This window comes from Mus musculus, chromosome 5 (assembly GCF_000001635.26).
Source record: "Mus musculus strain C57BL/6J chromosome 5, GRCm38.p6 C57BL/6J".
NCBI classification, from domain to species: domain Eukaryota; kingdom Metazoa; phylum Chordata; class Mammalia; order Rodentia; family Muridae; genus Mus; species Mus musculus.
Window position 1 is genome coordinate 113,535,975 of NC_000071.6, and position 25,839 is coordinate 113,561,813.

The 25,839-nt window shown below is 50.8% G+C and overlaps 1 protein-coding gene and 1 long non-coding RNA gene across 5 annotated transcripts in view; one reads left to right on the forward strand and one right to left on the reverse strand.

The window, feature by feature from the left end:
* The window catches only part of Gm52822, a 29,390-nt gene extending 21,222 nt beyond the window's left edge, over positions 1-8,168 (reverse strand). The window contains exons 1-2 of the long non-coding RNA XR_003955974.1: positions 7,777-8,168; positions 7,522-7,561 (exon numbers count right to left, since the gene is read on the reverse strand). This is a non-coding gene — a long non-coding RNA (predicted gene, 52822). The remainder of the gene's footprint in view (positions 1-7,521; positions 7,562-7,776) is intronic.
* The window catches only part of Wscd2 (WSC domain containing 2), a 100,616-nt gene that overhangs the window by 46,865 nt on the left and 27,912 nt on the right, over positions 1-25,839 (forward strand). For 2 of the 4 annotated variants that reach the window (XM_017320928.2, NM_177292.3), the window contains 3 exons: positions 14,449-15,360; positions 22,375-22,489; positions 24,927-25,111. In XM_017320928.2, the coding sequence (XP_017176417.1) occupies positions 14,961-15,360; positions 22,375-22,489; positions 24,927-25,111 (700 nt within the window). In that variant the 5' untranslated portion in view covers positions 14,449-14,960. Of the gene's footprint in view, positions 1-14,448; positions 15,361-22,374; positions 22,490-24,926; positions 25,116-25,839 lie in introns of all 4 variants that reach the window. The other 2 variants (XR_001784707.2, XM_030254582.1) reach the window with 2 other exon arrangements.

The following is a 25,839-nucleotide window of genomic DNA, read 5'->3' on the forward strand; positions in this document are numbered from 1 at the left end:
GCTCTCTTTGGGGCTCTTTCTGACCCACAGGGCTCTCTGAACTGCGGCTGGGCCTCCCGGAGGCTCCAAACAGGCTGGGCTTCGTAAGCCCAGCCAAGCCCTCATCCAGGACACTAGAACCAGCACGGGAGGGAAGGTTGTGAGGATTTGTGTTTGTGTTATCCGGGGCTGTTGCTAGTCTGCCCAGCAGACACAAGTGTGGACGCGAGTAAGCAGTATCCATGGTGCTTCTAGAATTTGGACAATGAAGAACCTAGATATCTCCCAGGTCTGCCTCTCCACAAACAGTCCCATCTCTTAGGGAGTAGAGAGATGAACGCTGGTCCTTAGCTGCATTTCTTCTTTTTATGTGACCCAGACCCCACAGGATGGCCCCATTATACAACAGGTCTTCCCACCTCGTTGAACACAATCTAGAGACTCCTCATAACTGTGCCCAGTTGGTTCCATCCATGGGATTCAGATCCTGTCTGTTAACCATCAAGATTAACCACCGCGACTTCTCCAATGTGAAGACAGGCACTCAGAGCTGACCAGCTGATCATTGTCCTAGGGTGGAGGGGAACTGAAGCTGAGCTGAGCTCACAGCAGCCTCCTGGTGAGAGCCAGTAAATCATAATGGGAGAACGTCATGGAGAAGACACTTGATTGTATCTGTTGAGACTCTTAGTCCTCCTGACTCGGGCTGGCAGAGGCTCCTCAGAGGCAGAGGACAAATGGCTTGCAGGACGCCCTGGAAACAAGGTATAGGACATCTAGCAAAATGCTTCTGGCTCCCAATGTCTTGTCAAGGCTGAAAAATGCCTGGATGTGAGCACACACCACTTAAACACTACGGCTCTTGTGCCCTCTACATAGAATCCCAGGATCCCTGACCTGCAGGTTAAGAGCTTACCTGGGCTGCCAGACTCCAGCAGCCTTCTCCCCTCAGCGGCTTCCAACTGGATTAATCAAGCCGCCCCAGCTTTCATAGGATCCTGGCTGCCCAGGCAAAGGTAAAAAAACAACCCCCTGTGCAAATGTGTTTTCATGTAAACACGGCGGGGGTCGGCAGCTGCCTGCCGAGAGAAACAGCTCAGCGGCTGGTGCAGCTCAGGGCAAAATAATAATCCTGAGCACTGCAGCTCCTGGAAAAGAGAGGGCAGGAGCTGGGGGACGGGGCACGTGGGAAATGTAGGTGCTCCCTGGAGCACCCCATCATCCAGGTGAGCATCTCAAGGGCCCAAATAAGTGAGCAGGTAGGTGTTAACCCTGCCGCCTGAGGGAGGCAGCTGGCCAAGTGGCAGAGCTGACTGGCTTGTTGCTGCCTTAGGGCTTTTATTACGTGCAATTTGCCTACAGGAACACCAGGTTTAGTTTGCAGTTCTGCGAACTTTGAGTTCAGTCCCCACCCCACCTCCCACCCCCAACATTCTACACACTGGGCTCTGGCAATCACTGCTCTTTGCCTTTTCCCAGAAATGGGATCCTACAGCCCTCAGATTCCAGCAGCCTTCTTTCACTCTGGGCCATGTTCACCTGTTAGACTCATCAGGGCTGGGTGGTCTGAGCAGCCACAGTTTCTTCAAGGCTGAGTGAGACTCCCCTGAGACAAGAACTCACCACCTTGGGCTCCCTTGCCTGGGATGGGAGGGTGGCGGAAGCAAGCAGAATTGCTCTCTGCATTTGAATTTCCGTGAATCTGAATGTGAGCATGGCTATCATTTCTCTCTAGTTAGCAACCGAGGAGGGAGACAGTTAGATACCACAGTAAGCGGGCATTTGTAACATTGTAAGGAAAGATCTGTTCCCTTCCACCATTGTGACCAGAAGTCCCACCCACTTTATTCTTCCCCTCAAGGAGCTTGCTTTTTGTTTCAGCCACCCTAATGTTTTCTAGTAGTGGCTTTAAAGAGCCAGCCACTACATCCTGCCACCCAGGACTCACTCCGCAGACACTGGCTGAGGACAGTAGTCAAGGGCATGTGCCCTGCCTGGAGCCCCAAGGCTCTATCTCACCCCTGTTTCTTGATGGTCCCAGACCTAACGGTATGTCTCATCTGCTCCCATAGGGGTGTTGTCGCTGCCCACAAAGCGTGAGATCACAACAGGTTCCTAGGCTTGCTATAGTTTAACAGTCGGGAAACTTCATTGTAGGGTTGGCTCAGAAGAATAAATTAAAGCCAGATGTGGTGACTGCCTGGTGATCCCAGCACTTGGAAGGTTGAGGAAGCAGGGGTGAAGGGTTCAAGGCCAGCCTGGGTTATATATTGAGACCCTCTTTAAAAACAAACAAAACAAAAAAACATTATGTAAACTCAAAAATGGAGCCAAATACTTAGCTGAGGTGTCTTCCTGTGACTAAGGAGGCTTTAGGGACCCTCTTGCTGTGTTAGACTTTAACTTAGCCTTGGGGACGAGAGCCAACACCAGGCTTCCTTTAAGAATAGTGTGCTCGGCTGGGCGTGGTGGTGCACGCCTTTAATCCCAGCACTCAGGAGGCAGAGGCAGGCAAATTTCTGAGTTCAAGGCCAGCCTGGTCTACAGAGTGAGTTCTAGGACAGCCAGGGCTACACAGAGAAACCCTGTCTCAAAAAACAAACAAATAAACAAACAAATAGTGTGCTCTCAGAGCCCACCAGGATGTCCTGGAGATGAGGCTTCCTGAATAGAGTCTCCCATAGAGACAAAGAGTAGACTTATCCCTAAGTGCCTGTTCCTATGGAAACAAGAGACTGGGTGTCAGGAGAAGGAGCATGTGCACGTGTGCGCACGCGCGTGTGCACACACACACACACAGAGACAGAGAGAAAGGCAAGAGAGAGAAAGAGAGACAGGGGAGAGAGACAGTATCTCACAGCACACAAGCCTAAAGCCTTGGCTCAGCACTGATGACCTTAAACACGTCTCTTGACCTTTGGAAGCTTCAGTTTCTCACCCATGTGATAGGGTGGGGGCAGTACCTGCCCTACAGATTTATGTTGAATGCTGGAAGTTGTGTGTTTTGAGGTTCTGGAAGCTGAAGCAAGGTGAGACTAAACCCACACCTACCACAAGTCTGAAACTATAAAGCCACCAGCTTCCTGGTGCCAGGGGCCACACCCTCTTGAGGTCCACAGCAGGCACTCCCTCAGTGCTGAGAGAACAAGCCAGGGTGTGCTGCCCTGACCAAAGTGGGTCTTGGGGGATCAGGAGACATCCCTGAGGGGAGAAGAAACTCTCCCCAGATGTGAAGCAGGTAGGTGTTCATGGGGTGATGAGCCCTCCCTGCTAGAACAGCCTCCAGTTTAGGCTGGTCCCCTGTGGCCAACTTTAGGCTGCAGATGAGGCTGGTACTAAGGGATGTTTGTTGATTGAATGAACTGTAGTTTGACTATTGGAAAACATGTATATGTATACATGATGTGTGTGTGTGTGTGTCTGTGTGTGTGTGTGTGTGTGTGTGTGTGTATTTGATCCAAAAGAGAAGAGAGCACTATCTACCTGGCCAAGGCCACACAGCTATAGAATGATCTTGAAGCCAAAACAGAAAGAAAAGAGGAAGTCACCATAGCTTGAGGTACCCTGCACAGAACCTCCACCTACCCACACCACTACTTGTGGGCAGCTGATATTTCTCAGAAGACCGTGTGAAATGATGGTGCCCATTTCTTCTTGCAACAGAATCACTCTCCTAGCAATTTACAAGAAGCCTCAACAGGACACTGACCCAGGCAAGGCTTTTCTGGGTGCAAAGCCATGCTGACTGTGGGTCGTGGGCAAACCTATAGAAGTAGGTGTGAGACCACTTCCTTTGTAGGCAGGAAATGACTCTGAGAGGCAGGCAGCATTTGAGACAGGAAGTCAGTTCCACCCACTAACTTTGGAGCATTGGCCTTCCCCTCAATTGGCCCAGCCCTGCGGGGCAGACTCCCTGTCCAGTGCTCCTGGAAGGATCGGTCAGAGTCCCTGACCAGTGCTCTCCTGACAGGAGCGTCTAAGGCCACCAACAAAGACACAGAGGCACTTTCCCTGTCCCCAGGTAACTCCTGCACACCCCAGCTCCCAGCCCCTGGGATGTAACCACATAGACATCTCCCCTTCACCGGGTGGATTTATTCTTGGGGGTGTGTGGGCGATGAGTGTTTGTGTGGGGGAACGTTTGTCTAAATTTAAATTTAAGACGTGTTCAACAGCGGCTTATTAATGCTGGGACTGGAAATGGATGGCTTTTTTTTTTCCCCTTTTCAAATAAACTGATAAGTAGGAGCCTCCCCCAGTTCTCCCTTCTGACCCAGCCTTACCTCTCTCTGAGCCCTTGGGCTATAGGGCCACGGGGTGGCCATGGGCTATCAAGATTGGAGAGAGACAAGGCACCTCTGTCCTGCCTTCCTGCTGTGGCTATCTTAGCTACGTCCTGCAGTCCAGGCAAGGTGTCCAGCTGCCCCTCCCCCCACCGTAATGTGCATAGTCCCTGCTATGTCAACCAGCCCTCTCAACAACTAAGGAGTTGGGAGGGGATTGGTACTCTCACCCCGTGTTACGCCTAAGAACTTGCAGCCCCAATGCCTTAAATGACCCCATGTTCCTTGTTCTGTCTTATGTGAGCACCAAGATCCAAACTCAAGTCTGACTGGTAACAAGTCTGGGGAGGCTGGGGAGATAGATTAGCTGATAAGGGCACTCTATGCCAAACCTGGGCAGGTCTCACTCTGATCTCCAGAGAGCACATGACGAAAGGAGAGAACCAACTTGCTCGAGGTGTCCTGTGACCTCCATGTGTGTGCTGTGACACAGAATATCAAATCATTTTCAAGAACCCTCATATACTTCCTTGAGTTTTTCAAAGCACAACTTAGGGAGAGGAAAAGAAAAAACAAAACAAAACAAAACAAAACAAAAAAAGAACCATGAACTCACTTCTAACCCATTCCCTGGCTGGTGAGGTCTTTTCTGCCCAGCTATGTCTCGGCCCACAGGGATGCTCCTGCCTCCCGTGGCTTCTGTGGTGTTCTGTAATTGCTGAGCAATTTGGAGATGACTGGAAATATATACTTCACGGGTGTGTCTTTCTCCCCAGCCTCCTGGAAGGCACTGAGGCATGACTGTCTCTCTGGGGAGCATTGACCTCGACACAGAAAGAAGCAGGATCTAACTGTCCCAGTCAGAGAACCCACTGCCACTCGGTAGACTCTGGCCACCCTACTACAAGGTCCTGCAAATGGGAAGCCCAGCATTGAACCCCAAAACAGAGCCAGTGGTGGGAAGCTAGGTAAAAAGCTGGGTGGATTAAATGCTGAGCCCAAGAGCGGTGTCTTTGCCTAGGCTTGTTCTCCAGGGCTGGTTGGAAACTGTGCCTGCAGCTGTATCCCTGTAGCTGGCCATCCCGTGATGCAGAGAACAGCTCAGCTCAGGTCAGCACCAGCCTCTAAGGAGAGGAGCAGGAACCGCCTGAGGGCTTCAGGCTCCAGCTGGCAGTTCACTTTCAATTCCCAAGAGCTGAAGAATCTAGTTTGCAGCTTCCAGCACTAACGGGGTTTCTGGGGCAAATGGCAGTAGCTGCTGTTCCTCATTTTGAGTGGGGTTCAGGACCACCACTCCCCACCCCCAGTCGGCACTGGAAGAGAGTGTGTAGGATAGACTTCTGTATGTCTGCTGGGGTAGGAGAAGGGCCAGCCAGAGCGTGCCATGAGGGGCTTGGGCTTCGCTTCCTATGATGTCCAGATGATTGACAGAGGAGCTGGAAGTCATCCCCTTTCTCGAAGGAGGACATTGGAGGAGACAGTTTTTCCACTAGGTACCACAGAACCCTTTCATCCACTGCAGGCAGTGGTGAAGATGCCAACCAAGGGCCAGGGACTTCTGCCTCTTCTGTGAGGTCCTCATCCCCAGCATGGGCACCAAGGAAGAAGGTGCCCTGAATCTGAGGGATTCCGATCACCTTGCTTTCTCCTCAGCCCGGAGGCCCCGGGTCAGCAGAGCGAAGAAGGTTCTAGACAGACACCAGCCCGAGTCTGAGAGGTGTCTTGCGGCTTATTGGCTTCCTCTTCCAACATTAGATTGACTTTCTCATCTGTCAAAGGAGCATAAGACTGTGGAGTCTCCTGGAAAGGCCGTGATGGTGGAGACGAAGGCCCAAAGACGTGTCTTGCAGCACGTCTGCTGTGGCCTTGAGGGAGCTACTGGAGGTAGGGCATAGAGGTTCCTCCCCCAGTCCGTGCAATCTGGTTGGGACACAAAGCTGGACCAGAGATGCTCCCGGGTGGAAAATTCCTCTGGGGAAGAAGAGTTTCAAATGGAAGCAGTCACTGTTCCCAAATTAGAGTCCAACTGGGTGTGTCAACAAGTGGCAGTTGTGTGTGATTGTGGCTAGAAGGAGCTGAAGGAGAGCAGTGTGGACACGGGGTGGCAGTTTCTGGAGCTAGCTTGATCCAACTTGGCTTGGTGACCCTGGGTCACTCTGTTGGATTCTCTGAGTCTTGCTCTCTGAGACAGCAATAACAAGAGCTGGTCCCACTGAACAGCCTCTGGGCCTCAGTTTCCCCTTCTGTTAGAGAACACCGCTTTGCCCAGGTGGTACATCTTAGCCTCCTGTCCAGCTCCATGCTCCCTACTCTAGAGAAGGCACACCTGACAGGAGGGCGGCGTAGGTTCTGAAAGCTGGGAGATGTTCCTTGGTGGCCCTTAAGCCCCTCTTCAGAGTGTTCCTGTTGGCTGCCTTGGCTGACACAAAGGCCACACTAAATGACCTTGGCTTTGTGGCCACAAGCCTGAGCCCCACCGAGAAGGGAAGGTGCATCCTGGCTTTGTGCAGGACCCAGGCCTGCCCCAGAAGCAGCCTTAAGACTTCCCTCCGACACCCTGTGTGGTCTCCCTTAGGAAGCATGGGCAGAGTTGCCCTTGGGTCCAGGAACAGCTTGAGGTACAGCTCTGCTACAGCTTGAGAAGTCTCTGGGGATCTTCTCTGGAGTTCTCAGCTCATAGGACCCATAGGGCTCCCCTTTGCTACTTGGCACTTTCCAGTTATTTTAATAGAGCAGACCGGAGAAGCATCCTTGAGTGCAGGGATGCTCAGACTCCGCACGATGCTGCTGGCTCAGTACAGCAGAGCTGGCTCCATCTTTCCCTCCCCGGGGCCCTCCTCTGGACTCCAGGTCCCCTCCTTTCCCTTTCTCTCTGCTCTGCCACCCCGACGGGTCTGGCCCCTGGATAAACATTCTGCCCAGGAACACAACCATCCATTATCCCCCCCACCCCCACCCCCCTGACAATTAGCAGCCTATTAAAGATGCCTATGCAAATGAGCACTAATTGACCCGCGACACAGCAGAGCCTGCAGGAGTGTGATAGCTCCAGATGGCTTAATGATAGGGGCCCAGGGCCCTGCTTTACACAGCTCTCTCCTGGGGAAGGGGGTGCTACTGGGCCCCAGAAGTCAGCCAGCTGCCTGGTGGAGAAGAACACAGATAGGGACTGGGTCTCAGCCTGCTCATCAGAACCACCGGGAGAAGAGACAGCTCCCGCCTTGTCTGTCTGTCCCTCTCTTTCTATAGCTTCTCTTACCTTCCCAGGCCATCGCTGGCAAATATGTAACCATCCGTTCCTGAAAAGAAAAAAAAAAATCAAACAAGCTGTTGCAAACAGTTTCAATTGCAGCTAAAATAATGGTGTGTGTTATGGGACACAGGGCGATGTCTCAGTCCGCCCTGTGCTTGCCGATGAGGTGCACGCTGAGATGACCAAAGCAGCCAGCTCATCCATTGCCTGAGACATTCATCATTTCTTTGGGTTAGAACATCCGAAACCCCGCTCTCCTACCTGTTTGAAATGTGCCATGAATTGCTTCCAGCCACAGTAGGTGAATGTGCAAACGATCATATTTGTTGAAGCAGCAGATAGTCAGGACACACAGAGCTATCCCCTGTCCCCTTGCCCACGATGTCAACATCAGTGGGGCTCAGATCTTCGGGTCTGGTTGGACCTGTGGTCATTTGCATATGCTTCCTTCATCGTGATGCAGGCTTCAGGACTGTGCTCGGTGTCGTGTGTTCTTTGGTTCTGGACATAACTCCACATGTATGAATCATTACAGTATCAGCAGGACTGAGTCATCACCCCCAAAGTCCTGGGCTCCACCAGTCCCTCTTCCCTGACCTCACCCCAGCGGCAGGTAACACCCAGAGCCTTGCTGTCTCTGTAATGCTGTCTTTCCCAGAATATCTCACGGTTGGAATCACATAAGAGTTCTTTTTCGGTGCTGAATCATAGTCCCCTGTCAGGAAGTACATCCGATTTCGATTCCTTTGGGTGACTCCCGAGGAGCACTGTAAGGTAGTCAGTGGGCTAGGAGGCTGTTGGAAATATACCTCTCTCCCAAGGACTTTGAGCCATAGAGGAAAGAATAATTATCCCCTAATGACATTATGGACTTTTCTGTCCCAGAGGCTCTCCAGTGGTGGATATCCTTGCAGATGCTTACACCCCACCTGGGACACCCTAACTCAGAAAAGTGGAACTTTTTGTTTTCTCTATATATATCCTTTCAGACACTGGTCCAAGCCTGGGCCTCTGTTCCCAGACACACTGGGTTTTCTCTGAAGCTGTCCCCCACCCCTCCTCTGCCAAGCATGCCAGCCATCCTCACCTCAGTGAATGCTAACCCTGGGCTTGCACTTCATGTCTCTGTGACTGGTTCACTTCATAGAGAAAGAGCACAGCCCAGTGAGGTTTAGACACCGGAGCTGCCAAGAGAGGAAGAAAAATTGATGTGCTACAATCCCCAGGAAGAGGAAAGGGCTTCCTGCAGGAAGCATCCATTGGGGCTCTGGATGTATCTGTGGGCCTGGGAGGCTGTCAGGCTTGCCTCAGAGGTTGTGAAGAGAGAGGAAAATGTGGGGTGTGTTGGTAAGTCCTTTAAACATGGCACCTGGAACAAAGTAGGTGTTCAAGAAATGGCAGCTAATTCTCCTGTCTGCTTTGGGGTGGGATTTCTGTCTGTGAGAGGGAGGAAGGGGGAATGAGAGACAGTCTTAGGGAGAGCCACTGAGTGGGGGAGGGTTGGCAGCTCCAGGAGGCAGAGAGGTGTTAAGGTTCCTCTGAGGACAAGCCTGGCGAGGTTTCTTTATCCAGACTAACCCAGTGACAAATAATATAGCCTGCTGCCCCTTCAAAGCCCCAAATTTCCACCCCCAAGGCTATTATTACCCGAGAACACCGACCCTTGGTACAAAGACTGGATTTTTTTTAATTTAATTATTATATGTAAGTACACTGTAGCTGTCTTCAGACACTCCAGAAGAGGGTATTAGATCTCATTACAGATGGTTGTGAGCCACCATGTGGTTGCTGAGATTCGAACTCAGGACCTTCGGAAGAGCAGTCAGTGCTCTTAACCGCTGAGCCATCTCTCCAGCCCCCAAAGTCTTGATTTTAAGGTGAGCCCTGGGGTGAGGGGAGCCCCTTTTTTCTTCACCCCCTCCACTGTGAATGGCCTGGGGTCCTATAGTACACAAGGTGCTGGGGCTAAAGTATGGTGTGAGGGGCTCAGATTCCAGGATGCTTTCTCTCCTAGCCCTGACAGGAGGGTGTGGGTATGAAGTTCCCATCTGCACCATCCCTCCAGGAAGTGGGGTGGCATGGCCCTGCTCTGTGTTCCTCTTCCCCGAGTCCCCTATCTTCCCTCCGACCCCATGCCTGCTTCTCCCTGTTTCCCAGCCCCTATCTTCCCTCCGACCCCATGCCTGCTTCTCCCTGTTTCCCAGCAGCTGCTAATGAGTTCAGTGTCCCCAGATGTCCACTTGGCAACCACTTAAGGAAAAAATGTGTGGCGATATAAAGAACATAGAGGGAGAAACCAAAGAGCCAGATCTAGAAACATCGTCAGCGAGGGAATGGCTGCGGGGGACCAACGGCATGCTCCTCACTGATGTGGAAAATAGCTTCCTGGTTGCTCACATAAGGCAGATGAGCAGGGCGGCCTGGGGCATCTCTATCCTCTACCCTTTCATTCAGTCCTTTCAATAGTGTAATCAGGGAGTGGAGGAGAGTTGAGGCTGGTAGAAATTGGTGTCTCTCTCCAGTCAGGCTGAACCCAGGTGGGCTACTGGCTAGGGCCATGCTCTGCCCTAAAGATCTGTGGTCTGCAGAGTGAGGGGATCCCTCAGAGTACCAAGAGTGACTCCTGGCTTCCTCTCTTTATGGCACATAGGTGTAAAGGGTGTGGGTGCCCATGAGGCGCCAGCTTTAAGATGATCTTCCTATGGTGCTGGGGATACAGTTTGGTTGGAGGGGCAGCTCCTAGCATGCAGGCAGTCCTGTGTTAGCCTCCTGCACTCTTTAAACAGGTGTAATGCATACCTATAAACCAGCATTTGAGAAGAGGAGGCAGGAAGATTGGGAGTTTGAGGTCATCTTTGGCTACAAGGTGAGATTGAGGCAGCCTGGGTTACATGAGACACTACCTCAAAAGGGGGGGAGGGGCTAAAATGTGGTGATTGTGAAACCCACACATACACACTCACACACATGCATACTCACACTCATTCACATGCATGTTCACACTCACATGCACATTCATATTTACATACATACTCACACATGCACACTCACACTCATGCACACTCATACACATGCATGTTCAAAGTCATGCACATTTGGATACACACACATACATGCTTGCACATGCATACTCATGCACAGTCATACACATGCTCACACATTCACAATCACACGAACTCATACACATGCATGTTCACACTCACACATTCACACATACACATGCACACTCACACCCATGCATGTTCACACACCCAGGCACATTCATACACACACATATACATACTCACACATGCATACTCACACCCATGCACACATGTTCTCTGCCCCTAGCAGGACCAAGGTGGGAAGGACTCCTGTGTCTGGCTCCACCCACCATTCTCTGCCTCCTGACCTGGCTTTTCCTCAACTCTCATCTACCTAGAGGATATCTACTTCCCCCAGGGCTGGATCAAAGGCTGCTAACTGGGGAAGCCCTCTTTGATCTCTCTCCCCAGGCAGCTATGGAGTGTCCACTGCTACAGGTTCCCATTCCCCAGGACTCAGCAGAATCCTCAGACCTCCTGACTTGGTAAAACCCAAATGTGGGACCTCAGTGCAAGGGCTCAAGGGCTCCTCTCTATTGTGTGCTTGGAGTTATGATCCCAAGGCAAGAGGCAGATGAAGGATAGGAGTATATGTCTGAGGTCCTGGGGTCCTCACAGCCTCCTTCCACTTACCAGCTGTGGGTCTCAGAATGAGTTCATCAATCGCTCTGACACTCAATACTTAGCTCCAAAAGACAATGCAGAACCTCACAGAATTCACTGTGAGAATCAAATCAGAGTGTGAGTGTGCATGTGTATGAATGTGCATGTGTGTACATGTATGAAGGTGTGTGTTGTGTGAGTGTGTGAATGCGAACGTATGAATATGCATATTGTGAGTATGTGAGTGTACCTGTGTCTATAAATGTGCATGTGAGTGTGAGCATGCATGTGTATGGGTGTGCATGTGTGGGAATGTGTGCATGTGTGAGTATGTACATGTGTATATATGAATGTGCATGTAAGTATGAACATGAGTGTGCAAGTGTGAATGTGCATGAGTATATATGTAAGTTTATGAATGCACATGAGTTTGAACATGCATGGTATGAGTGTGAGTGTGCATATGTGAGCATGTATTGCATATATATAAGTGTACATGTAATGTGAATGTCCATGTGTATAAGTGTGCACATGTGTGAATGTGCATGTGAGTATGTGTGCATACTTACATACTTACACATGGAGTGATGTGTGTAAGTGCTTATTAAACATTATTAATGTGAATTGCTGTTCTGTATCATGAGATACATACTCCCACCCTGGGCTTTGTCATTGTGTAGCCGATACAGCAGCTATGTATGTTTTCCTCCTTGGTTCCCTAAAGGCAGACCATAGATTACATAGTCTTGTGTCCCTCTAAGTTAAATTTATTATCTATCTATTTGTGTGTGTGCACGCATGTGTGTGCACACGCGCACACGGGGACATCCATAGGATTATGCCGCAGCAGGCACATGGAGATCAATGGACAACTTTCAGGAAGGCCAGATGGACAGATGGTCTGTCACAGTTTGGATAGAAGGATGGATGAGTGGGTAGGTGTCCTGAAGGAAGATGACAGACTGGCAGATGGATAAAAGGGTGGATGGTTGGGTGGACAAACTAATGGGTGTGTAGAGGGTGAAGGTGTCAGATAGACAGACAGATGGATGCTTGGTGGCAGATATGCGTGGATTTTTGTGCCGTGCTCAAGTATCAATTCCACATGCCTAGGAGGTGGTTGGTGTAGTAAGTGCTGAGTCCCAAGGAGTGTGGTGGCAGACACCACCCAGAACCTCAGTGAAACTCCCGAGCTGCTATGTGGCTTGAAAGGCCGTCCCAGAGCCCCCACTTCCACTGGTAATGGACAACTGGGTCTCCCGTGATTGGCTGAGAGCATCCTGTCGCCCCCTGCTGGTGGCTATATGAAACAGCATTACCCAATAGTCAACCCACATCCAGGCCTCCCTTCTGGCAGATGGCCCAGAGTGGGGTAATCGACTTTTCTTACTCATGAGCCCTCTCCAAGGCCACCGTGTGACAGCAGAGATGTAGCTGTGGAAAATCAAAACGTTTCAACACCTCCCAGGAAAATCTGAGTTCCTAACCATCAGGCCCTCTCAGAAAGCCCTGACCAGGGGAAGTGGCAGCAGTCGATAGAAAGATACGGGCTCTTGCTTTGAGGCTATCTCTGAATTGTCAAAGCAGTGTCCAGAGTGTTTGTGGAGAGACGGGGTCAAAAAAGGTAAAGAGCTGTGGTTTGGCCAAGCAAGATGTCACTTACCTGTAATCCCAGCATTTGGGAGGTAAAAGCAGGAAGAACGAGAGTACAGGGATAGCCTCAGCTAGAGAGCAAGTTTGAATCTAGCCTGGGCTACATGGAACCCTCTCTAAAAACAAACAAACAAACAAACAAACACCCTGTGGTTTTAAATTGCAGTGCTACCCCACTCATCCTGGAAGCCCTCCCTTCCCTCACCTGTAAGATACTAGAGAATAAATGAGATTATATTCTATAGAGGACGCTCAGCCCAGAGCTGGCCACCTGCAAGCCCACAGCCAATGCTGGTCACACGGATGTATTGTTTACTAAGCCTGCTTCTCTCCCTTCCCATCTCCCACTCAGGCAGAGATGATGGCCCGTAGATTTGATTTCTGCCTTAGAACACAAGCCCCGGGGAGGTATGTCTTATCTCAGCATCTCAGCTATAGCTGGAACACAGCTGGTCTCCTTAGGGGAGTCATAGGAATGAATTTGGGCTCAGTGAAGTCTCAAGGTTTTCTTTGGCCTTAGGGGAACCCACGTATCTATGCATGTTTGATAAAAGTTTGTATACAAGGGAGGGGCAAGCAGCTGGGGCTTCTGCCCTGCTGGTGGCTTCTACATACAGATTCAATCAACCATGAGGGGGAAAGCATGGGGCTGGGGACATGGCTCAGTTGGGTGAAGAATTGACCATGCAAACATGGGGACTTGAACTCAGCAGTGGAAGGGCAGAGGCAGGAGGATGCACGGAGCTCACTGGTCAGCCAGTGTTGCCAAACTAGCTTCCAGTCTTATTGAAAAGACCCTGTCTCAAAACACAACGGGAGTAACTGACAAAGTTACTCAACATTGAACTCTGGCTATAACACACACATGCACACACACACACACACACACAGAGACACACACATACATACATACATACATACACACACACATACATACCAGAGACACACACAGATACATACTCATAACACACACAGACAGACAGACACAGAAAGAGACATACATACATATATACATACATGAACACAAACTCATACATACAAACATCCATACACATAAACACATACATACATACCAACTCATACATACATATACACACATACATGCTAGAGAAACACAAATACATAAACAGACACATACAGGCACACACATACATACCAGACACTAATACATACACACGGACACATACAAACACATACATACCAGACACACACACACACACACAAGCACCCACTGGGTCCATACTGAATGCACATTAAAGTTCTTTTTTGCTATTACTTTTTAAGTACTCCTGAGCACTGAGATTGTATTAGGTGTTCTAGGCCATGTGAGATATGTGGAGACCCATGGGAGGATGTGTGCCCATTCTATACAAACCCCAGACTCCAGCACAGTGATTGAAGCGCCCCAGTTCCAGTGAGGCAGAGAGTGGAGGCGGGGTTATGCACTCCTGGAGGCCACACAGCCCAGCTCTCCAAGAGCTTCCAGCCCTCTCGGGGCCTCCGCACACCCCCTTGAGGTTGCACAGGACCTCTTTCCATTCCGGGCTTGGGGGCGGGGGGAGGGGGGCTCATGCCTGTTTCCACTGTTTTACAGGTGGTAGCCCGGTGGCCTGAAGCTTGACCAGATGGAGTCCTTTCAGCACATGTCCACAGAAGGTGGCATACAGCTTGGCCACCTGTTAGAGATAGAGAAGAGGCCAGCATCAGAGCTCTCTCCGTGAGCTAATCAGACTCAACAGCCCAAGGGGCTAAGAAGGGGTCAGAGTGACTTTGCAGCCGCCAGTCCTTGTCACTAGAGTTCTTTAGCCACACTCTGGGTGAGGAACAAAATGTGAGGAATGGAGACTGCGTCCTGTAAGTCCCCTTTCTTGACCCCAAGCAGCTCACCTTGACCTTGGGATTCCAGCAACCTTTGTCCTTGTCACCTCTGGACTCAGCTAGGTGCCTGGCTTGATTTCCTGCTACAGTGTCTCTGTGGAGGGATCAGAGAGCGTCAAGCCCTTGCGGTTTCATTCTTGAGAAGTCCCAAGAAGCCACGCCCTCCACGCCCCTTCCCAGCCATCCACCCAGCCAGCCCCAAGTGAGCAAGTCCGGAATGATCCTGCTATGGCCAAGCTCTGGTTCAAGTTCCAGCGGTGTTTCCGGTATTTCCGCAGGAAGCCGGTGCGCTTCTTTACCCTGCTGGCAATCTACCTGACCGCTGGGAGCCTCGTCTTCCTGCACTCGGGCTTCGTGGGCCAGCCTGCGGTGCCCCAGAGCCAGGCCAGCCCCGCAGCGGGGAGCCCGGTAGAAGGAGCGGAGCTGCCTTTCCTGGGTGATTTGCACCTGGGCAGAGGTTTCCGGGACACGGTGGAGGCCTCCAGTATTGCACGCAGGTACGGACCCACATTCAAGGGCAAGGACACCAGCGAGAGAGCCAAGCTAGGCGACTACGGAGGAGCCTGGAGCCGAGCCCTCAAGGGAAGGGTTGTCCGGGAGAAAGAGAAGGAAAAGGAGGAGGAGAAAGGTAAGGTCCTGGAGGGATTGAGGGAAAATACAGGCACCAATGTAGAAATAACAGCCACAAAACTGGTCTCGTTGCTCCAGACACACGTGAATGTAGGGACATTGGACTTGTCATCCATAATCAGTGAGTCACACAGCTACTCCTTAATTGGCAAGTTCCATTTGAACCCCACACTTGCCTTGGTTTAGAATCCCACTGCTTGTTAAACACACAGCAACTCCAGAATCAGGGTTCCAGGGCACCGACCGATCGTCCTAGCATCCGTGGTGAGCACTTGACATGTGCAGAATCAGCGCCCCCCACAGTGCTGAACAGAGCCTGCTACCCTTCCTGGTGTAAAGACAGGGAGGCAGCTGGGCAGGCAGTGAATACCGACATCCCTGCCCTGGGGAGGCTGAGCTGGGAGGCGTCGAAGGCTAGCCTGGGCGTTCTTTGAAACTGTTTCAAAGAGAGAAAGAGAAAAAGACACTGGGAGCCTAGGATTAATGGCAGCTACTTAGCAAAGTGAAGCTAAGGCCATGCTAAAGAATTCTTGTCCTGGCGGTGATACTCCAGGCACTAACACTGCCCTGGTGAGGGGAGGAGTCAGAGGCTAGCCTGGGCTAAATAAGGAGACAATATTCCAGGCACTAACACTGCTTTGGGTAAATTTCCATTGCCTTGCATTTTCTCAGTCTTTTATACCCAAAAAGATTCTGATTTCTGGTACATACCACAGGCTAGAACGGGATACAGATGAGCCCATGCCTGTTTAACAGATGTGGATGGCTGGGGTGGGGGGAGGAGTATGTGTGAGTAGCTCAATTAATAGAGCATTTCCCCACCATGCAGGATCCCCAGGGGCTCAGCCCCCAGGCAGGGTAGTGCACACCTGTAACCCTAGCACTACAGAGGTAGAAACAAGTCTCAGAAGTTCAAGGCCATTCTTAGCTACATAGAAAATTGGAGGTCAGACTAGGCTAGGAGACCCCGTCTCACAAACGAGCAAATGGGACTGGACAGATGGTCCAGCAGGTCAGAGATCAGATGCATACTGTTCTTGTAGAGGACTCAGTTCCACTCCCAGCATCCATGTCAGGTGGTATGTACCTACCTGTAACCCCAGCTCCAGGGGGGATCTTATGCCTCTGGCACATAGCCACCAACACACGTACAAATAATTTAAAATCAAGAACCAGATGTGGAAGTGGGGGCTTGAGAGGGAAAGATGCCAGTTCAGGGTTTCACAGCTGTTGTCGATATAACCTGGGGTTTAAGTACCGTCTATCCAGATGCCTGGCTTTCTCTGAAGGTATCCCCTCTCCACTGGCAGCTACCATGTGACCAACAGGCTGGGGAAACCTGCCATAGCCATGGCTCAGGAGATTACAATGAGAGGGTGTGCGGGGAACCTGATGAGGATGGGGGGGGTGAGAGGATTGGTCCCCCAAGCCTTTGTGTGCTCTTCTTCACCCCTGGAAGGCACGGGATTTACAGAAGGACTCATCCTAGAGACAGGGACAAGGGCTCTCGCCCCAGTCGCAGCCTGAACCTGGCACAGAAGCTATCTAGAAGACTCTTACCATCTTCTCCTGTGAGAGAGCCCAGAGCTCACAGAGACAAGAAGACAAAACAGGCTGGGGACTCAGGCCTAGGATTCCAGCCCACCTTAGCCATCTGTGTGACTCGGACAATGGCTTGACCTTCTATACCTCAATTTCCACACCTATCTCACAGTGGCTCCTTTCCACACAGACCTGAGAGCCCGGTGAGGTGTGGATCCGGCAAGGACTTAGCAATGCATCTGAGACAGAACTGGCAGTTAGCAATGCTTGGAAGTACCCCCGGGGTTTTCTCAGGAGGGCAGCCATCTCATAAATGAGAGGCTGGTCTGTTAGAGAAATCACTGCTCTTTCCACCTTAGCCCCTCAGATTCCACCTCTGGCCACTCCAAACAACACCCTGTCCTTTAAAGTCCCCAAAGTCCCTGCTAGCTTGATCCTTAAGTTCTCAGATTCCCTCTTGCACTGCAGCGTCTGTCCCTGCTGTGCACAGAGCGAGTTCCTGCTCTCTTTGCCTCAGGAGCTTAGTCCTTCAGCCTATTGACTCTTCCCCCACATACATCTCTGCACAGCTCCTTTTTTGGAGCCTCTGCCTCCCATAGCCACTTTCCAGAGTGACCTAACCAGTTCCATCTGGTGCATGGGTCACAGCCACACTCCCTGAAGCCATGCACATCACATTCAAAGGCATTTTGCTCGAACAGCTGGGTCTCTGCATGCTGTGCTCCAGCGGGTAGGGGTATTCCAGTCTTTGCCAACTCAACCCGTCAGCACCTGGGACAGCGCCAGGTGCTCGCTCTGGCTGCACCCAACGGATGCCTGAGTGGCAGAGTGGGTAAATGAATGTGTGACTCTCCCTCTGTCAGGGGACCTCCCGATTTCTGCTTTGTCCAGCTCCAGTACTCTGATGCTTCCAAGTCTGATCAGATGCATGTCACAGGTCACACAGTGGATCGTGTGACTGTGTATCTGTATGTTGACGTGCCTGTGAGATATGAGAACCAAATGCAGTCAGCTCTCCATAGCTGAGGGCTTATACCCAGGGATTCAGCCCACCACAGATTAAAAAACAACAACTACTACTAAGAAAAATGCATTTGTAAGGAACACACACTGGCTTTTCCCTTGTATTTCCAGAGTTCACACTGTGTTAGGGGCTAAAGTCATTTAGAGAGAACTGCTAAACACGAGAGGGAGGTGAGGCCTGAGTTCTGTGCAAATGCTGCACTTTGTTAACATGTTGGGGATGCTGGACACCACATGTTGGGGGGATGCTGAACCCCACCCCTGTGGGATACTGAGAGACCGTCACATGGCCACTACGGCTGTCAGCAGTAACAATGCCGTTTATTGAATGCCTGCTTCATGCTCGCTGCAGTTCATTTCCTGTTCGTGGCTTAGAGCGCGCTGCGCACGTGCCTGGCTCACTCTCTGGGTCCAGATGTTAATACCGGTGCTAACCATTGAGCGGCTGCTGTGGGCTGGACCGTGTAGGGTTGATTCATTGCTTTATTTAACTAGCACTGTTCCATGAATCGGAGGCTGTTTTGGTCCATGTTTTACACGGTAAGACAGAATTCAGAGAGCAGTGGCTTGCCCTGGTTAGAGAGATCGCCAGATAAGTGATGTTATTGGCTTCCAAAGCATGCGTGCCTTCTTCTCAATGCTCAAAAAGCCCATCAGTTGACCTTATACATGTGTTATGAACTGAAAGGAAAAAAAAAACATATAGAAAAGTAGCCCCAAGCTCCGGGCTCTCAGCAGGCAGCCCCAGAGGCAGGCAGTGTCATTAGGAAAATACATCCTGTCTGTTGATGGAGTTATTTGAGGTTCAGCACCTTTGATCAGCACTGCCAAATTCAAAACACTTTTCTGGCCTGCTGCTGAACCCTGGCTCCCTCCCAGGCTGCCAGTGCCCTGCTGGACATAGGCATGTGAGACTGAGAGCCAGGCACTGCCTGTGAGTGGCTTCATGACTCCATCTAACCAGGATGGAGGGAATGCAGGAGCAAAAACCTAAAGAACAACACCTGCTGCTAGCTGCAGTGTGCACATGCGTGTGGAAAGTGTTCACCCCATACACATGTGTGTGTGTGTGTACACACGTATACATGCTTGAACATTCACCTTACCCACAAACATACATACATATTTACAGTCAGGAACATCTACACGTGTGCACATATACTGTGAACATGCATACACTCAATACATATGTGTATATATTGTGTGTGTAAATATATATGCACACATCTCTGCTCTCATTTGTTTCTCCACTCCATCCATGGGTGCCACACACTCTGTCCAGTGTCCTCCTTTCATTTGGTCACATGGTCATCTTCTTACAATGCCATCAGCCCTGTTGGTTTGGGGCTACCTTCCTCCTGTTGACCGCATTGCCTCCTGAGTGTCTGTCACAAGGCCATAGTCGGAAGCGTTGGACAGGGGCTGTGCACAGGACAGGACTCACCTCAAATAACCCAGGGAAGAACTTTTATCTCACTTGTTGGAGAGAGTAATGATGTCCCCAGGAGCCCAGCTCTGTGCCTAGGTGCTATAAACCCAGACCTGGCTAATGTTGGCACTGGGGGATACCCCAGAATCCTTCTCACAACAGCACAGAGAAAAACATGCAAGCCTGCTTGTGCTCAGCCACCCTCTTAGCAAATGGCCTCTGTCAGGGAGAAGGAACTTCCGTGGAAAGATAGTGGGGGGCGAGGGGGGCAGAAGGAAAAGTAAGAAAAGAGAAGAATTCGGTATAGGAGAGGAGGTCCTCACGTGCTGGATTCTGGGCAGCAGACAAAGCCATAGCTATTTCAGTGACCCCTGGAGTCCTAGATGGATTGTACAAACTCAACCATAAATCTCCCCAGTGTGTGGCCTGTGACTAGGTCCCTGTCTTACATACCTGACTTGACCTGCCTCTGAGAAGTTCTGCCTGGGAAGGAGGCCGGGAAGGGCCCAGTGGTTGGCAGTCACAAGGCTAAGCTCAAACTTGGCAGTGCTGTGACATTCCAAGGATAGGAGCCAGATAGGCTGGCAGGGAGGAACCACCAGGTCCTGCCTTGACGTTGACTCCACTGGGCAATGAATGGTATGTGGCATGCCAATGTTCAGTGTCTCCAGAGGACCTTGTGTCTCCCTTCCTTTGACAGATGAGGGAGTGTTCCTTCAGCAGGTGTGTATACAAGCTGTGTGGTGCATCTCAGTTTAATACTAGCTTGGGGAGCACCAGATGGAGTCACACAGCATTCAGTAGTTCAGATAGACCTCTGGGTTCCCAAAGCCCTGAGTACCATCCCCCCACACCCCCACCATGTACCACACCTTACAATCTGAAAAAGGAGCCTCTGCCATAATGAGCGTGTGTGCCATTTCAAACTAAAAGTCCAGGTTTGTGGGAGAGAGACCTGTGCTCCAATCCTGACCGTCGCCACGGGAGCGCTTTCTCTGGTCCCCCATCCTGGTGTCTGAGCAGAATGGAGAAACCCCCAAGGTTCTGTCTACCTCAGAAGCAGAAGCTTTGGAGGAGATGGAACTGGGCTTGGGTTTGGTCTGAGACCCTCCTTGTGGGTGAATTCAGCAATTCCATGGGCCGTAGTAACTGCGTATGTGTCCGGCCCTGGGTTTTACCGGAAAAAGAAATAAATGAAGACTCAGATTCTCAGTCCTTTAGCAAAGGCCAGAAATGTAGGGTGTGGGTGGCCCTGCCCTAGCAGATCAGATTCTGTCTGAGGCAAGAGGTATTTAGGATGTTCAGCAAGAACAAAGGCCAGCAGGACCCTCCAGTGCTGTCACCAGTGACAAGCTCATGTGGGGCTGGGGCAGCAAAGCTCCCTTTGAAGCCAGACTGTTAGTCTGAGGAGCCATCATGGCTACTGTGTGAAGGAAGTCCAAGCTGTCAGGATGAAGACTGGTGTCCAGCAGAGTGGACAACTGCCATGCGTAGTGGGGGGACATCCTCCTGCAAGCCTGCTCCCCAGGAAAGGACAGGAAAAGGATCTCTTCTCATTTAACCTGGGCAGCCCCCTAGGCAGAGGAAGTGTCACCTGTCATTGAGGTTTTCCTGGTCATTCCCTGGGAAGGCCATTTGATCCCAGAGCCTGGCTGGATCCTTCTCTTTCAAGGGGAGGGCAGAAAGAGCCAGTGTGGGTCCCATAGACCTGCATTCAGATCTTTGTTCAGCTTTTAGCTCCGGGCCTCTCCTCTCTAGACCCCTGTAAGGGCAGGAGAATGCCAGATCGTTCCAGTGTATGGGCAGGCATATCCCAAACATGCAGAAGAGGGATCTGGAGCCAGGATGTGTGTGTGTCCAACTCTGGCTTTGATTATACAAGCTGTGTTACCCTGAACAGATGGTAACCTCTCTGGACCACAGAGTAGAGATCATGTCCTCACAGAGTCTTGGTGAAGACTCTGTAAGTGATGTGTATGAAGCACTTACCATAACTCGCATCCAGATGCTGGGAAAACATTAAGAAAAAAAAAAGAGATTTTGCAGACAGTAAGGTGCTGTCTCTGTGTACAAGTTCCTGCTAGACACAAAGGGAAATGTTCGTAGTGTCAACAACCACGTTTGTTTGGGTTTTTTTTTTGTTTGTTTGTTTGGTTGGTTTTTTGTTTTTTTGTTTTTGGTTTTTCGAGACAGTGTTTCTCTGTGTAGCCCTGGCTGTCCTGGAACTCACTCTGTAGACTAGGCTGGCCTCAAACTCAAAACTCCACCTGCCTCTTCCTCCCAAGTGCTGGGATTAAAGGCGTGCACCACCACTGCCTGGCAACTGCATGGTTCTTAGATGTCGTTTGAAGTGCTTCTTGAATGGAAGCATCCCCCAGAGTCCCCTAGAGAGACAAACTGAAAAGTGTTTAGCCCAGCTCCATGAATGGCCAGTGTCTTATTCTGCCATTCAGACCCCTGTACCTCGCACACACAGGACAGTATAATAGAGCATTTGTGAGACATTCCACTCTGGCCATTGATTGGTGGCTTCATTTACACTGTAAGGAAAACATGAGGGAAGCCAACCCATCTAAGCCCCGTAGACCAGAGCTGGGGCGTGACCGTGGGAAGTGAGGCTGGAACCTTGAACTATCCAGGTGCAGTGAGACCCTTGAGGCAGGCCTTAAAGGAGTGAAAGGTTCCAGACCTTCCACAGTCACTAAAACATGCCTTATCCTGGGTGAAGTAGAGCTCCTTCTGGGCCACAGGTGTGGCCCCAGTGTTCAGTGTCACCAGGAGACCATGAATGTGGCTGTGCTCCAGGGAAAGGAACCCCTCCTGTGCCCTACTGTCTGTAGTCTCACCCCACTAGTTCCTACTGCCCATATTGGCCAAGACCCAGAAGTTTCCATCTCTTGAATATCAGGTGCTACACACTTGGCAAAGCCACACAGACAGGGAGAGACACCTGGGCCGCCTCCTGCAGCTCTCTGGCTTCATCCTCAAGTATACCTGACTCTTCCTCTTTCCCCACAGCCAAGTACATCGGCTGCTACCTGGACGACACCCAGAGCCGGGCCCTGCGAGGTGTGTCCTTTTTCGACTACAAAAAGATGACAGTCTTCCGTTGCCAGGACAACTGTGCTGAACGGTAGTGCCCCGTGCCCCAATGCTGCCACCATATCCCCAGACATGTCCCTTCCAACCGTTTCTACCAGGTGTTCCTTCAATAGTGTTGTTCGCCTTGGCTTGTCAGAGGGTCAATGGGGGAATGTAGAAAGAAAAGATTGCAAGAATGATTGACTAGTGTGTATGCACATGTGTACATGTAAGCATGTGTGTCTGCATATGTGTACACTAGTATGTATGTGGACATAAGCATGCATGTACACACATACAAGTGTGTATATACATGTGTGTATGTGTGTCTGCATATGTGTGCACATGCATGTGTGTATATATGTTTGTATACATGTATCTGCATATACGTGCACATGCATTTGTGTGTACATAAGCTTGTGTGTACACACATATATAAATGTATATATGTGTTTGTGTACATGTGTGTCTACATGTATGTGCACATACATGTGTGTGTGCACAAAAGATGCATGCAATGGGAGTATGACCGTACAACTGTATGAAGTGTGCCGAGGAGCAGGCTTGTAAGGTATGATGTGTGTGGTTAGCTGGTTACATGGGTGAGCTTAGTCTGGACAACTGACTGTCTCTGAGATGTGGTGTTTATGTGATCACAAGTCTTGGCATCCTCTTGCCTCGAGCTCTAGAGTTGCTGGAATTGCAGGCCTGTGTCATCGTGCCTGGTTTTAAACTCCACCTCTTAAAGAACACAGTTACAAACACCCTGTGGGCTCCCAGCTCTCCCAAGCCAGGAGATGTCAGCTGGCATAAAAGTCCCTTCCCTGACTGGAAGCTACTAAGCTCTCTCTAGAACAATGTTCCTCCTCCTCACCCTTCACCCCTTCTGGCTCTGAGGTACAGGCTGTCTCCAGTTTCAGAACTGATAGCAAGCTTTCCTTGAGAAACACCGCTTCTGTCAGTGGGTTTTGTTGTAGGAGAGGGTCCCAAGGGATGTCTGGGGACAGGGACATGGAGCAGGTCCTGCAAATGAGGTTCCAAAATGCTCAGTCACGTCAGCTGCTCTTGCTTCATCTTCTGGGAGGAACAGGTGGATAGGGCAGAACTAATGTCACCAAGTCACTAGGGCATGTGCAGCCATAAATCTGGGTGGCTCTCCCATCCACCCAGCACCACATCAGGATCCAGGAGACAGCAGTTGCCACCAGCATTTCCTCTGTCAAGGGATGTTCTGGCAGGCTGCTCTCTGAGGAGCCCTCATGGCTCTGGGAGCACGGTGAGCAGGAGGCTGGCAGGGCTCCCCATCTCCCAAATTCTCAGCCAGAGCCTCCTTCCGTGTGTTTAGACCGGTGTCCACCGAGTGACCTTTTTAGGAAAAGATTCCACAGCTAGGAAAAAAATAGCTCGTCCTTAAAGCCTCTGGAATTTTGTTTTGCTTTGTTTGGAGGAAGAAATTTTCTTCTTGGCTGGGTGTGTGAGATTGGTTTTGTAGCCTGCCAAAGGGACCCAAGTGCCTTGGCTCCTCCCCCTTCTCCAGTGCTTCCCAAGGGACCTGGCAATGAGGTAATAGGTTCCTGGAAGGTGAAGGTTGGGTTCTTCAGAGGTGAAGGGGGGTGGGGGGGGGCAGGATGGTGGTTGTGTGGGTGTGTGCTCAGGATCTGGTGTGTGTGTGTGTGTGTGTGTGTGTGTGTGTGTATGGCTGTGTATGCATGTAGCTGTATGGGTGTGTGTGTATGTATGTGTGAAGGTGTGTGTATATGAATGAATTGTATGAGTAAATATGTATATGTGTGTATGTGTGTATATGAGTGTGAATGTATGAGTATGTGTGTAAATGTGTGTGGCTCTAGGTGCATGTGTGTAGCTGTATGGGTGTGTGTATGTGCATAGCTCTGTGTGTGTGTGTGTGTGTGTGCATAGCTGTATGTGTGCGCGCGCATAGCTGTATGGGTGTATATGTGTGCATAGCTGTATGGGTGTGTGTGTATGTGCATAGCTGTGTGTATGTGTGTGTTTGTGTGTGTGTGCATGCAAATAGCTGTATGGGTATATGTGTGTATGTATGAGTATCTGAATGTGTGAGTATGTAACAGTATATGTGTGAATGTCTGTATATGAGAGTATGAATGCATATCTACAAATGTATGAGTGTATGTGCATGTGTTATGTGTGAATGTGAGTGTCGATATGGACATGAAGGATATAACACATCAGGCAATGATGAGGACTGTTGGGTGTCCCCAGCATGCTCTCCATGTCCCCAGGGGTCTCTGACTCCCCACCCTCTGTGACCCCCAGCCGGGCGACCTGCCTTATGGAGTAGGTATGACCCCTATTCTTCCTCTATCCCTACCCTCCACCCTTTGTCCCCATTCTGAAGTCTCCATTGCTCTCAATCCTTGGTCTCCATGCCTCCTGGAGTCTCCTGTCCCCTGGGGTCTCCCTGGTGCTGTTGCCCTGCCTGACAGCAGCTTCCCCCCGCCCCCCAGGGGTTATCTGTATGCTGGGCTGGAGTTCGGCGCAGAGTGCTACTGTGGCCACAAAATCCAGGCAGCCAACGTGAGCGAATCAGACTGTGACATGGAATGCAAAGGAGAGCGGGGCAGTGTGTGTGGCGGCATCAACCGTCTCTCAGTCTACCGGCTGCAGCTGGCTCAGGAGTCTGCCCGAAGGTGTACGTGAGTCCGCCTCGCCCCTCTGCTGTTTGGCCCTCCACTGCCCAGCCTGAGGGTCCCTGACAGTCTCGCCCTCAGTATCTGCCCTGTGCCTTCTGTGAAGTCCATCACTCCAAGGCCACACAGTAGGCTTTGCCTCCCTCCTCAGAAACCATTACATTCCCTCAACCTTCCAATGTCCCTGCTCTCCTCTGGCCCACTGAGTCTGGACCTGATCTTGGCCTGTCTCTTTCTGAGACAAGATTGTCTGCACTACCTAGGGCAAGGTACTAGCCAAGACCATAAGAGCGTGAAGCCCTTGTCCCTTTCTGAGCTCATGGTTTGGGCTAGCTCACGTCATCTTCATGGTGACCCCTGAAATAGGCAGGAGGAGAGCTAGGCCTGGTGGCACAGGCCTGGCGTTCCTGCTACTGGGAAGGCTGGTGGTGGATGCTTCCAAGTGAAGGACAGCCTGGGCTACATAGTGAGAACCAGCCTCAAAACAAGTTTAAGAGTTTGGGAGGGTTCTGGGAATGTAGCTCTGTGGTAGAGTACTTGTCTGTCATGCACAAGGTCCCTGGGTCAGTCTCCAGAACCACAATATAAGAAAGGGAGGGAGGGAGGGAGGGAGGGAGGGACAGAAGGAGAGAGGGAGGGAGGGAGGGAGGGAAGGAGGTGAAGGAAGAGGGAGAAAGGGAAAGAAGGAAGGAAGAGGGGGAGGGAAGGAAGCACAAGCTACTGCTTTTAG